General features: G+C 50.1%; 1 protein-coding gene across 1 annotated transcript in view; it reads right to left on the bottom strand.

Moving 5' to 3' along the window:
- LOC309398899 (solute carrier family 2, facilitated glucose transporter member 11-like) overlaps positions 1-12,534 on the bottom strand; it is a gene marked incomplete at both ends in the record, with an annotated part of 30,629 nt that extends 18,095 nt beyond the window's left edge. Inside the window, one exon of the mRNA XM_081966188.1 lies at positions 12,511-12,534. Coding sequence (XP_081822314.1) covers positions 12,511-12,534 — 24 coding nt within the window. The remainder of the gene's footprint in view (positions 1-12,510) is intronic.
- Between the last annotated feature and the right edge of the window lie 1,598 nt (positions 12,535-14,132).

Genomic DNA, 14,132 nt, shown 5'->3' with positions numbered 1-14,132 from the left:
CAACTGCCGGAGTCTGCGTAACAGGTAGGCAGGGCCGTGGGGGCATGGCCGAGGACGGGTTTGAGCTTGAATGCTGGAACGAGGTTTCAGGGCAGGCCTGGCCTGGATTTGAGAAGGCCAGAGGAAGATGTAACCCGAGAGGAGCCTGCCTAACAGGGCAGGGCTCCAAAGGTGGTGGTAGCCGGCAGGCGGCGTCCGAAGTGGCTGACCCCTGGTGGAACTGGGATGCGACCAACGGCCACGGCGGCTGAACTATTGTCGGTGGAGAGCTGGAGGCTGGCTGTGAGATGTCGGTGGCCGGCCTCGCTGGTTTGAGCCTCTGGAAGCAGGCGGCATCTTAATTGGTCCACATGGCGCCGTCATTCTGAACCGTCTGGAAGCTGGACTTTGTAGGAACAGGGACCAGTTATGGAGGTGATGGTGGCAGGCACCCATCTTGTATCCCCCATGAATGACCTCGCCCAGACCTGATCCCTCACCAGGAAACTATGGGGAGGGGGCCCCAGGTTGCCAGGCTGTTCTCCAGAATAGAGCGGGTGCAGCCTATCTAAGGTGGTCCGCAGGCGCCGGCCCATCAGCAGCTCCACCGGAGACTTCCCTGATTGGGGGCAAGGGGTGGAGTGCTGTACCAATAGGTAAGCAGCCACCCTTGCAGGCCAATCGCCCCTGTCCATCCAGCCAAGGGCCTCTTTGGCCGAGCGGATGGCGCGTTCCACCTGGCCATTGCTGGCAGGATGGTACGGGGCGATGGGGGCATGGCAGATGCCCTGAGAGGCCAGGAACTCCAGGAACGCTGTGGAAGTGAACTGCGGCCCGTTGTCAGAGATGACAACGTCCGGCAGGCTGTGGGTGGCGAACAGGCGTGTCATCGCCCTGACTGTGGACTCAGCTGTGGTGGAAGTCATGAGAATGAGCTCCACCCAGCGTGAGTACGCGTCCACTACGACCAGGAACATCTGGCCTCGGAAGGGACCCGTGAAGTCGAGGTGAAGGCGTGACCACGGTCCACGGGGCAGTTCCCATTCCCTGGGCGCAGCCGCTGGAGGCGCCGGCCGGGAAAGTTGGCAGGGGGAGCACCTGGCCACCCAGGAAGCGATCTCGTCATCCAAGCGAAGCCACCAGACATAGCTGCGAGCCAGCGCTTTCATGCACGCTATGCCTGGGTGGCCCTCATGGAGGCGAGACAGCACCTGGTGGTGGAGGCTAGGTGGAATGACCACCCTGTCACCCCACAGGAGGCACCCACTGTGGAGTGACAGCTCCAACTGCTGGGCCTTGAAGGGTCAGAGGTTGTCAGACACCGGTCCCTTAGGCCACCCACGCAGGACCCACGTCATGACCTGGAAGAGGAGGGGGTCAGCCCTGGAGAGGGCGGCCACTTCCCTGGAAGTGAGCGGAAGGGCGAGGTCGGCAATGGCCAAGACAGACAGGCAAGGCACTGTCTGCGGGTCAGACACGGGGAGGGGGCAACGGCTAAGGGCATCAGCGTGCCCTAGATGCTTCCCAGGGTGGTAGACCAAGGAGTAGGAGTATGCTGCTAGGAATTCTGTCCAGCGGGTCATACGGGGGGACAGAATGGGAGGGGTCGGACGGTCACCGGCCAGGAGCCCAAGGAGAGGCTTGTGGTCAGTGTAGAGCATAAAATGCCATCCGTAAAGGTATTCGTGGAACTTTTTAACCCCGGACACGGCAGCCAGAGCCTCCTTGTCAATCTGGCTGTAGTTCCTCTCCGTGTCAGCGTTCCAAATATCATGCAGAATTAAATCATTGTCCAAGGCAAAGTAGTCCTTAAAACTCCAATTTAATAAGACAGGCATGTTGGCATTAAGCTGGTGAAATTTCAACTCTAAGGTACATCTGGTGAATTCCCCAAGTTAAAAGTTCATCATCTATCCCCACACCCCATAATTCATCACATGGTCCAATCTTCATCTTCCACTCTGGCATGTACACCCCTCTTCTTCCGGCCAGGTGTCGAGGTGCGGAGACAAAAGACGACCTTGAGCTTCTAAGAAATCCATAACAATACATTCCACAATCCTACTCCTTTCTATTCCCCCCTCCCAACTACTATACCAATGAAACAGCATAATATGTATGTTTTAATTATGTGGCAGGCCAAAGATCCTAAAAGGAACAGAATTACAGGCCTGACAGGCGGCCTCTCCTCAAGAGAAAACCGTTTCCTGAAAAGAGAATAACATAAATGTTAACTATCAAAATTTAACCACCTCTTCCTCCCCCAGGGGGACCCTTTGGCTTATCAGGGAATTTCTCATGGAATTGCTTCACTAATTTATCTGCTTTCAGATCCCAACTTTTCACCCACGTAGCTTCTGACAAAGGGTATCCCTTCCAATGCACTAAATATTGTAAACGACCTCTATACAGCCTGGAATCTAATATTTTTTTCACTTCATAATGTGTTTCCCCTTCTACCACTACGGGAGGAGGTGGAGTTTGGGTGGATGGTCTCGTGCTAGACTCCCTTACCGGCTTCAATAAGCTACAATGGAATACCGGGTAAATTTTCCCTAAGAGTCTGGGTAGGCTGAGTCGAACTGTAACTGGGTTAATTATCTTTTCTATTGGGAAAGGACCTAGAAATTTTGGACCTAATTTCTTACTAGGCATCTTTAATCTTATGTATTTAGTAGACAAAAAAACTTTGTCCCCCACTCGAAAGGGGGGTTGTAGGGAACGATGTTTATCAGCTTGCTTCTTGTAGGCTTCTGCCGCATCTGTTAGCGCCTTTTTGGTATTCTCCCATCCCTTCTTTAGTGCCTCCAGCCATTCATTCAGGGACATGGATGAGGGAGGTTCCTTAGGTAGTTCAGGCATGGGAACGAATTCCATGCCACTGGTAATCTGGAAAGGAGTTAATCCGGTACTGCTGTGAACCGTATTATTATATGCTACTTCAGCGAAAGGTAGCAAGTCCGACCAATTGTCTTGCTGATAGTCCACATAACACCGGATATACTGTTCTACCATCGCATTGGCCCTCTCTGCTGCCCCATTTGTGCTGGGATGAAATGCTGAGCTGAGTCCCTGCGTGGACCCGATCGATTTTAGGAATTCTCTCCAGAACTTGGCGGTGAATTGAACTCCGCGATCTGAAATGATCCTTTTTGGAACTCCATGTAGGCGATAAATGTGTTTCACAAACATTTTCGCTAATTTCTTTGCGGATGGTAGGCTTGAACAAGCGATAAAGTGTGCTTGCTTGGAAAACAAATCAATAACTGTCCAGATTACTTTATTACCACTGCTATCTGGAAGTTCGACAATGAAGTCCATTGCTATCTCTTCCCATGGTCGGCTAGGGTTGGCCACTTGTTGTAGTAGTCCAGGGGGCTTTCCCGGACGGGTTTTCATTGTTGCACAAGTAGCACAGCTTTTTACATAATCTTCCACCTCCGACCTCATCTTTGGCCACCAAAATTGACATCTAGCGAGGTGGAGAGTTTTCAGGAATCCGAAATGACCTCCTAGTTTCGCATCATGACTCCGCTGTAGCACTTGCAATCTCATTTCTGCAGGGACGTACAGTTTGGATCCCTTCCAGGCTACGCCATCATTAATCGTTAGGATGTCTTTGTTGTTGTTGAACCATGGCTCTGTCTGGAGGGCTGCTTTCAGTTCGGTTCTCAGTTTATCTTGGCTTCGACTGGTGACTTGAGCTGCCTTTTGGTGAGAAGGAGATATGATGGGGTGGAAAATTTCTTCCTTTTTACTGTCAAACTGGGGTTTTCTCGACAGTGCATCTGCTAATAAGGTCTTCCCTGCGGGGATGTGTTTAATTTCAAATTTGAACCTTTGGAAATATTGGGCCCAACGGACCTGTTTGGGGGATAACTTTCGATGGGCAAGGAGAGTTTCGAGGTTTTTATGATCAGTCCATACCTCGAACGGTATATCCCCCCCTTCCAGGAGATGCCTCCAGGTGAGCATGCTCCATCTGATCGCGAATGCCTCCTTCTCCCAAATGGGCCACCTTCTTTCCGTAGTGGTGAGTTTCTTGGAGATGTAAGCGCATGGTAAGAGGTGGCCTTCTTTATTCTTTTGTAGTAGCACCGCAGCTATCGCGACATCACTGGCATCCGTTTGGATTATGAAAGGTCGCTCTGGATCGGGGTGTTGCAATATGGGTTCTTGGGCAAAGAGCCGTTTTAATTTCTCAAAAGCCTTTTGACAGTCGATTGTCCATTTTAATGGTTGGTTTGCTTTTGGTTTAGTAGGGGAAGGCCCCGTTCTTAATAGGTCAGTCAATGGTAGGGCAATTTCAGCAAAGGTTGAAATAAACTGCCTATAAAAGTTTGCAAATCCAAGGAAGCTTTGTAATTGTTTGCGAGTGCTTGGAGGTTTCCAATCTAACACCGCTTTCACTTTTTCTGGGTCCATTTCTACCCCTTCATTGGAGATACGATATCCCAGATAATCTAGCGAGGTCTTGTGGAATTCACACTTTGACAATTTTGCATAAAGTTTGGCAGCTAGAAGTTTTTTCAGGACTTGCCGTACCAGTTTCACATGTTCTTCCATGGTCTCAGAGAAGATCAAGATGTCATCTAAATAAACGAGTACTCCGCGGTACAGGTGGTCGTGTAGCACTTCATTTATGTACTGCATGAATACTGCGGGTGCTCCTTGTAGTCCGAAAGGCATGACTTTATATTGGAAGCTGCCTAAGGGAGTATTAAAAGCGGTCTTCCACTCATCCCCTTTCCGGATTCGTATACGGTAATACGCCTCTCTCAAATCCAGCTTGGTGAAGATCTTGCCCTTAGCCAAGTGGTTCAACATATCTTTCATGAGAGGGAGGGGATAGGTATTCTTTTCGCATACCGCATTCAAAGCTCGTAAGTCCACACAGAGGCGAACCCCCCCATCTTTCTTTTCCCTGAAGAGCACTGGGGCTGCTACTTTTGATTTTGCTGGTTCAATAAACCCTCTTTTCAAATTGGTGTCGATGTACTTCCTCAATTCTATCATCTCTTTAGGCGTCATAGAGTACATTTTGGGCTTTGGTAAGGTTACCCCAGGTTTGAACTCTATGGCACAATCTGTGGCGCGGTGAGGTGGAAGGTAGTTTCCGTCTTCCTCACTGAACACCTCCGCCAGATCCCAATAGATCTTTGGGACTCGTTGGATTCCCGGAAGTTTAGTGTCTGCTGCGGTTGCTGCAGGTTCTGGATGGGTTGGGCTGTTAGGTTCCAATGTTCCTGGGTGGCCTTTTGGTTCCACTGGTGGTAACGGCCCAAGTCCAATAGTCACCTTTCTAACGCCATCCTCCCACTTTATGGTAGGTTCCCACTTGTCCAACCATGCAAGCCCTAGGATAACTGACTCCTGCATTCCAGGGGCCACGATGAATCTGAGGAACTCATAGTGGCGGCCTATCACCAGTTTTACTAACTCAGTGATCTTTGTAGCCGGAGCTCCCCCAATTAGGGTTCCATCCACTTGCTCAAACGGAATGGGTTGTTTCAGGGGTCTGGTGCGTATACCTAGTTGCTCCACTATTGACATGCTGATTAAGCATCGGGTGCAGCCGGTATCTATAATCACCCCAACTTCCCCTTCTACCCCCGTTTTCGGTATTTGGAGTTTGGCTTTTATTTGGAAGGGGCGGATAGGTGCACTCACCATTGGGTCGTCTTCTGGGTTTCCTTCCTCTTCCTCCTCTGAAGTGTCCAGGGCGTTTTCAGTGGCTCCGCTCTCTGCCCCTGCTGGCTGTTGTGCCAGACGACTTTTTTCTGGGGGTTTTCTGGGGGTTTTCTTGACTGTGCTGGCAGGTGGTTGGCGTGGTTGTGGAACTGGGGCTGGAGCCCAGCATGTAGATGCCCGGTGGCCAAGCTGACCACAACGGTAGCACTTTATTTTGGGGCCCCAGGAACGAGGGGTTGGCGGGAGCTTTTCAGTTTGCTGCCTCTGCGTTCGGTGGGCTAACGGTTTTTTTTCAGGGGTTCTGGTACCAGGCTTTGGATAGGTATTAATCTCGTGGTCCAGTATGATTGCAGTGGTGTACCATTCTTGGATACGATCTGGGGTCCCCCTTACGGCACAAGCTTGTTTCAGTTTGGGATCTAAGGCCTTTTTGAACGTATAGACCAATAGTCTCTCTGGCCAGTAACGTAGTCTTCCAGCTATTCTCCGGAATTCCCAAACTAATTCTTTGACCGGCCGACCCCCCTGTCGTAATTCCTGGATCTGGTCTTCAGCATCTACCTGTTGGGCCACATCGTAAAATCGGGCCCGCATCAGTTGGATGAACCCCGTTATGTCATCTAACTCAGGAGCTGCTTCTTCATGGAGTTCCGCTATCCATTGTGCTGCCTCTCCTTCATTCATCCCCTCTGCTATTTCTTGGATCAGTTCTCGATCCGTCAGGTATTGTGGGCCTACTTGGTCAACGTATGCCAACACTCGATTCATAAAGTAAGCTAGTTTGTCTCGGCTGCCATCATAGGTTGCACGGAACCTTGGGGGTGTGGGAGGAGGAGGGGGTGCTGGTGGTTGAACCGGAGCAACCTGTTGGCCTGCTGCTTGGGGTGGTAAGCTTCTTTGTGGGGCCACACCCATCGGTTGGGCAAAAGCCTGCTGAGGCATTGGTGGGGGGGCTGGGCCCTGTGGTGGTCCCATTCCTTGGCTCTGCCTCTGAGCAGCTATTTGGGGTGGCGCCATTGGTTGGGAAGGGGCAGGCGTCCACTGGCATTGAGCCCATCCATGACCCGGGAAGAAAGCCCAACCTGAATTGGCTTGATTGATGGGTCCAGAGCCATCGCTTTGCAGAGGGGGGGAGGTGAAAGTGTTCCAGGCCCCTTTCGGCTGGTTAAGTTTTACTTCCCAACTTTTTTTCACTCCAGGAGGGGAGGGTGCTGATTCGCTGATGGCTGTGTGGAAAGACCCAAGGTCTCCGCTCCACTGCGCAGCAGTTTCTCTGCTGGGGAAGGATAATGTGGGCTTTGCTAGCCTCCACCCGGGTGGTTCTGGGGGCCCCAGGGGTTTTTGTTCACTCACATTTAGGCGTCGGAATTGGTCCTGAAGGCCCATCAAAGACTGGCTGCATGAGAGTGACTGAGATCTCCATTCATTTGCTCTTCTCCCCATGCTCCAGCCGTCTGTCAGAGTTCCCTTGGGGGGCCCCCCTCCTTCCAGCAGGCATTCCTGAGAAGCAATAAATCCCGAAACTTCCTCTCGCAGGTCTAACTCCGTCTGTGAGGAAAATCTTGGTTTCGGTTCCTTTTCCCTCGCCTCTGCCTGTTGAACTATTTCTTTAGAAGGTGCATAGATAGTCTCGACAAAATTAAGCGATCCATCATCCTTAGCTTTCTCTGCTGCATTCTTTCCCTCCTCCATCTTCACTGAAATTTCGTCCTGCCCAGGGTTGGGTCACAACTGGGATTCAGTACCCCGATGAAAGAAAAAAAAATTATGGGAGAGTTGAAATAATGTCAGCGTTCCAAATATCATGCAGAATTAAATCATTGTCCAAGGCAAAGTAGTCCTTAAAACTCCAATTTAATAAGACAGGCATGTTGGCATTAAGCTGGTGAAATTTCAACTCTAAGGTACATCCGGTGAATTCCCCAAGTTAAAAGTTCATCATCTATCCCCACACCCCATAATTCATCACATGGTCCAATCTTCATCTTCCACTCTGGCATGTACACCCCTCTTCTTCCGGCCAGGTGTCGAGGTGCGGAGACAAAAGACGACCTTGAGCTTCTAAGAAATCCATAACAATACATTCCACAATCCTACTCCTTTCTATTCCCCCCTCCCAACTACTATACCAATGAAACAGCATAATATGTATGTTTTAATTATGTGGCAGGCCAAAGATCCTAAAAGGAACAGAATTACAGGCCTGACACTCCGCCGGAGAGAGTGTCTGGGAATAAAAAGCGATGGGGGCTTCTGAGCCATTTGGGAGGACATGGCTCAGGACAGCCCCCAAACCCACGGGGGAGGTGTCACAAGCTAGGGTCAAGGGCAGCCTGTCGCTGTACTGGACTAGGACTGCGTTTGACGTCAGCATGTCTTTGACAGCCGTGAACGCATGCGCTTTGCGGCTTCTCCAGCGCCAGGCCGCGGATCGGTCGAGCAACCGATGCAGCGGCTTGGCTAGTGATGCCTTGTGTGGCAGAAATGGCACATAGAAGTTTAAAAACCCAAGGAACGACTGCAGCTCCGCCTTAGAGGCAGGCGTGGGGGCGTTCCTTATGGCAGCAACTTTTGAGGGGGTAGGGTGGATGCCCTGGGCATCTATGGAGAAGCCCAGGAAGTCCACCTGTGGCACAGCAAAAGAGCATTTGCTGCGCTTCAGTTTTAGACCCACACCCCTAAAACGGTCGAGGACCTTCCCAAGAATTTCAGTGAGTCCTGAGCGGCTGCTTGCTGCGATCAGGACGTCGTCGAAATACGGTACCATGCCAGGGAGCCCATGAAGCAGCCGCTCCATGAGACTCTGGAAGATCCCCGGGGCCACGGAAACGCCGAATTGAAGGCGGCGGCAATGGAAAGCCCCACGGTGGGAGACGATGGTTTGGGCAGCTGCCGCATCATCATCCACCGGGAGCTGCTAGTAGGCCTGCACCATGTCCAGTTTGGCAAAAATACAGCCCTGCCCCAAGGAGTGGAGCAGGTGCTGTACCACAGGGACTGGATAGGGGTTTGCCTGGAGGGCAAGGTTGATGGTTGACTTAAAATCAGCGCAGAGGCGAATAAAGCCATCGGCCTTGACGGGGATCACAATAGGGGTCTCCCATCGGGAGTAGTCGACTGGCTCTAAGACGCCCTGCGCCAACAATCTGTCAATCTCCGCATCGACCTTGGCCCTCAAGGCAAAAGGCACCCTGCGGGCCTTCAGCCTAATAGGGGCAACCTGGGGGTCTAGGTTGAGGGAGATGGGGGTTCCCTTGTACATCCCAAGTTCCCCGTCAAAGACGTCAGCGTAGGCCACCAGGATGTCGGCTACGTCAGGGGGCGTGTCATCTACGCTGTGCACCCCATGAACAGAAAGGCCCAGGGCGGGGAACCAATCTAAACCCAATCTAAACCCAATAGAGCGGGGAGGGTTTTTCTACTACCAACACCGGCAGGCATCCCGAAAAACCCCCATACATACGCACAGCATAACACCCCAGGGTTGGAATAAGAGTCCCCTGGCAGTCCCTCAAAGAAATGTTGGCGGCTGTCAGGTGGCGTTTCTGGATGCCAGGGCATAGGCGGGAGAAATCTGCCCAGGAGAGGAGGGAGCGGGACAATCTGGAGTCCACCTCCATCAGGCAGGGGGACCCTTCGACCAGGACGGAAGCTTTGATTCTTTCTGCACCTGCGGAGGCATTGTAGACCGCCTCTGCAGGGGTGGCAGGAAGATCTGGTTCGACCGCGTAGCAGTTGTCCTGGAGACGCTGCTGTCGGTGAGGCAGCTGGCTGACAGGCGGTGAGGGGAGGCTTGCCGGTTGACTGAGGCTGCCCGGGTGCTGTTGTTGTGGGATGGCAGCCTGGCAAACTTGGGCCAGGTGCCCTTTCTTCAAGCACCTGCGGCAGACGGAAGCTTTGAAGGGGCAGGTGGCCCGATCATGGTTGCCCCCGCAACCGAGGCAGGCAGCAGCAGTTTGGTGGGGGCGTTGTGGTGCGCGTCGCCTTGGAATGGCTGCCAGGCGAGCCACCAGGTCCTCTTCTTCTGAGGGCCCCGGCAAGGGCACCAGCTCATCAATGAGGCAGGTGCGGCCAGGCTGCGGAAGAGGCTGCAGTCGGAACATCTCCGCTGTGGATTGCTCCGATAGCTTGGCCGCCCTCGCCTCAGCGATTGCCTCGGTGAGGGTAACCTCCGGCCATGCCAGGAGACGCCTCTTAAGATGTGGATCTTTCACGCTGCACACGAGTTGCTCGACCAGCGAGTCGTCAAGGTCGAGAAATTCGCATGGGATAGCAGCGGTCCACAGGGACTGGAGGAATTGGCTCACTGACTCCTCCGGCTTCTGTACGCACTGGTGGAACGCGTAGCGCTGGGCGATCCTGGAAGGTGTCGGCGCATAGTGGTTCCTCAGTTTGTTAATTAAAGTGTCCCAGTCCAGGAATGGACCGGCAAGGGCGCAGCCAAAGCCCCGGCGGAATTAAACATTGCTGGTCCACAGCAGCTAAGGAAGAAGCTGCATTTTTGATCCATGGGATTCAAAAAACATTTGAACCGCTCCAGGAACCCGGCCCAGGACTCGCCGGCGGTTCCGAACGGCGCAAAAGGGGGCATCGGAGCCATGGAGGCTCTGGGTTTCCGGCTGAGAGGGAAAACTCGAGCGGCTTGCCCCGACAGTCAGTCGTCTGTTGCGGCGTTCCTTGGAGGGGTGTCCGAAGCCTCAGAATCCCACCTTCGTCGCCAGTGTTAAATAGTGGGCGATGAACGAGGCTGGACACAGCTGAGGTAAACTCCAGGAATTTATTGCAACAGGCAGTACAGTAATACAGGAGAGAAGCACTCTTCCCCTGCTTGACAGCTATTTATACGGAGCTGTCAAGCAGGGAAACCAATGGGGAAAGAGAAACAGCCCGCGCTTCAGCCAAGCCGCGTCTTAGCCAATCAGGCGCGGCTTGGCTGTTGCTGGCTGTCAGGCAGGGAAATCCCCGGTTGTAAGTCGAGGAATATAACAGGGTGAAACGAGATGTGCTTGCCCTTCTCCTATTAATGATATTATGCTGATTCCCTTTTAATCAAACACTTTAGTCTGAGAGGATACTATCAGGCTCTTTCTGATTAATAAATAGCTAGGTAACTATGTGCATAAGGGATATTTTAATGGAAACTCTGCATTAAACTAATAAAGTTAAAATATGAAAAGGGAATTTATTGAGAAAAGAGAATACATGATAGCAAGGGTACAAGCACACAGAATTTTTTAGCAATGTATTTATTGTCTCCTTGGATAAGCTTTTGAGTTCCAGCAGAGGTTCAGAGTTGTAGAGATTTTCTCTGGACCCACTCTTTGGTTTTTGGCTGTATCTTGGGCTTCAAATGGGGCTCTGAAGGAGGAGGTTGATTTGGGCATCCTTCTGGAACCCACCCAGCACAGTTCCTCCCCCACCCCCACCCCCTTTCCCTCCCTGCTGACAGCTTCTCTCCCCCCCACCACCATAGCTCCATTTCTTGATGTCTTTGGTATAGCCATCAAATCAGGAATTATCTAATGGCCAAGTCTTCCTTCTTAATGACTATTGAATGATAAAAAAGAAAGAACATACCAGTTGTTGCTGTTTCTGATTTTATAAAAGGGATATTTCCATGATGGGTATTTTTGTTGGGGGAACAAAAGCTTTATTCTATTTCAAAGGAACTCTCTGGTGCCATATCAAAGACCAAGATCGCTCTCAGAGACTGACCAATGTCTTCACCGCTACCCACATTTGTCACTGAACTGACCATATAACAAGCCAAACCCAGGAAAGCTCCAATTTTTGGATGTAGAACATGCACAGGTACAGTATATGTGGTACCTTGCTCAATAGTAGTAACTGTGAAAGGGATCTTGGAGTCCTAGTGGACATCCATTGAAATATGAGCCAGCAGTGTACAGCAACTGCCAAAAAAGCCAACACAGTTGTAGGCTAAATAAACAGAGGGATAGAATCAAGATCACATGAAGTGTTAATACCACTTTATAATGCCTTGGTAAGGCCATACTTGGAATACTGCATTCAGTTCTGGTCACCACAATGAAAAAAAAAGATGTTGAGACTCTGGAAAGAGTGCAGAGAAGAGCAACAAAGATGATTAGGGGACTAGCATATGAAGAACGGTAGAAGGAATTGGGTATGTCTAGTTTAATAAAAAGAAGGACTAGGGGAGATGGGATAGCAGTGTTCCAATATCTCAGGGGTTGCCACAAAGAACTATTCTCCAAAATGCCTGAGGGTAGAACAAGAAGCAATGGGTAAAATAATCAAGGAGAGAAGCAACTTAGAACTAAGGAGAAATTTCCTGACAGTTAGAAAAATTAATCAGTGGAACAATTTGTCTCCAGAAGTTGTGAATGCTCCAACACTGGAAGTCTTTAAGAAGATGTTGGATAACTATTTGTGTGAAGTGGTGTAGGATTTCCTGCCTAAGAAGTGGGTTGGACTAGAAGACCTCCAAGGTCCCTCACAACTCTGTTATTTTATTTTATTCTATTCTATTCTAATTTAAACTACTCCCATCCCAAAGCCTTCTCCCCAACTCCAGCCAGTGCTCAGCATCCTCTACTGTGCTTTTATGGCACCGCCCCCTTCCCTGGAAATTGGGGCAGAGCTTCCAAAAAGTGGTAGGTGTTTGGGGAGAGAATGCATCCCTCAGGTAGCCGAATGTCCCTGGTAATTCCTTTCACAAGCCCTAAAGGAAAGGCAGGCTATCAACTGAACAAACCAGCAAGGAGACTCCCAGTGAGGTTCGGCACCCAGAGATTTTCCTCTCTGGATGTGTCTGTGTATGAGTTCGTGGTGGTAAATTATAGGTAGGCCAGTACTCACCAGATCGGAGAAGAAGCTAGCCATCTCTTAGCTAAGAAGTGAGCAGGAACTAATTTCCTGTAACTGGAAGGCACATGGGCTGCTTCTCAAAGAAGTCTCTTATTGCAGAAATTAGCAATTGGCCCCATTTAATTAAAGTTAAAGTTTGGCATGCAGGTTTCCAATTAATCTATTAATTTTGCTTTCTCTGCAAAGTTGGAGTTTTTGGGTTAAATAAATAACCCAGCAGTAGATACAATGTCCAATTAAAGATCAGCAACTGCCTCGCTTCCGCTAACACCCACAGATTTGGGAAATATTTGTCCTCTGCTGTCATTAGATTATATAAATTTCTTCTTTTAACAGATTAACAGAGTTGGAAGAGACCTTGTAGGTCATCTAGTCCAACCCTCTTGCCTCACTGAGTCCTGAAAACCACGTGAGATGGTTATAGAAATGAAACTTTCTGCTAGTAGTTGGTTAGAGTTGACAAGATGAACTCACTTTCTTGGACTAAAATGATGCAATGTTTGTGACAGTTTGCTTGAATAGACATTCCTTTACTGAGGTGCTCTTTTTACTCATTCACAAATCACAGGCAGGCAACATTTAAGCAATTGCTTTAAAATGTTGGAGCATGTGACGTCACCCTGCACCCATCCCTTCCCTACTCCTCTTCTTTGAACAGAGGTCTGGCACAATGTTGGCTATTAGTTCTGTGATCTGGATGGCATCTGCACTTCTCTTGATCATTGTGTGGAGCTGACAGACAGACTGACAGAGTTGGAAGGAACCGTGTAGGTCATCTAGTCCAACCCCCCTGCCCAAGCAGCATTTCTGACAAATGGCAGTCCAATCTCTTCCTGAAAGCCTCCAGTGATGAAGCTCCCACAACTTCTGAAGGCAAGCTGTTCCATTGATTGTTCTCACTGTCAGAAAATTCTTATTTCTAGGTTGAATTTCTCCATCAGTTCCATCCATTATTCCTTTTCTGGCCTCGGTGCCTTGGAAAATAGCTTCCCCCTTCCCCCTCCCCTTCCTCTCTGTGACAGCCCCTCAAAGATTGGAACACTGCTATCATGTTTCCCCTGGTCTTTCTCTTTACTACACTAGCCATACCAAGTACTTGCAACCTTTCATCATATGTTTTAGCCTCTAGTCCCCTAATCAATACAATACAATAGTAGAGTTGGACGGGACCTTGGAGGTCTTCTAGTCCAACCCCCTGCATAGGCAGGAAACCTTATACCGTTTCAGACAGATGGCTATCCAACATCTTCTTAAAGACTTCCAGTGTTGGGGCATTCACAACTTCTGGAGGCAACTTCTGTTCCACTGATTAATTGTTCTAACTATCGGGAAATTTCTCCTCAGTTCTAAGTTGCTTCTCTCCTTGATTAGTTTCCACCCATTGCTTCTTGTTCTACCCTCAGGTGCCTTGGAGAATAGCTTGACTCCCTCTTCTTTGTGGCAACCCCTGAGATATTGGAACACTGCTATCATGTCTCCTCTAGTCCTTCTTTTTCTTAATCATCTTGGTTGCTCTTCTCTGCAGTATTCTAGGTGTGATAGTTGGCTCATATTTAACTGGTTGCCCACTAAGACTCCAAGATCCCTCTCACAGTTACCGTCATTCAGTCTGA

Source organism: Natrix helvetica (assembly GCF_964273705.1).
Source record: "Natrix helvetica genome assembly, chromosome: 14".
Taxonomy (NCBI): domain Eukaryota; kingdom Metazoa; phylum Chordata; class Lepidosauria; order Squamata; family Natricidae; genus Natrix; species Natrix helvetica.
The sequence above is the reverse complement of the archived record's forward strand: the minus strand, read 5'-3'. Positions and strand labels throughout refer to the sequence as shown.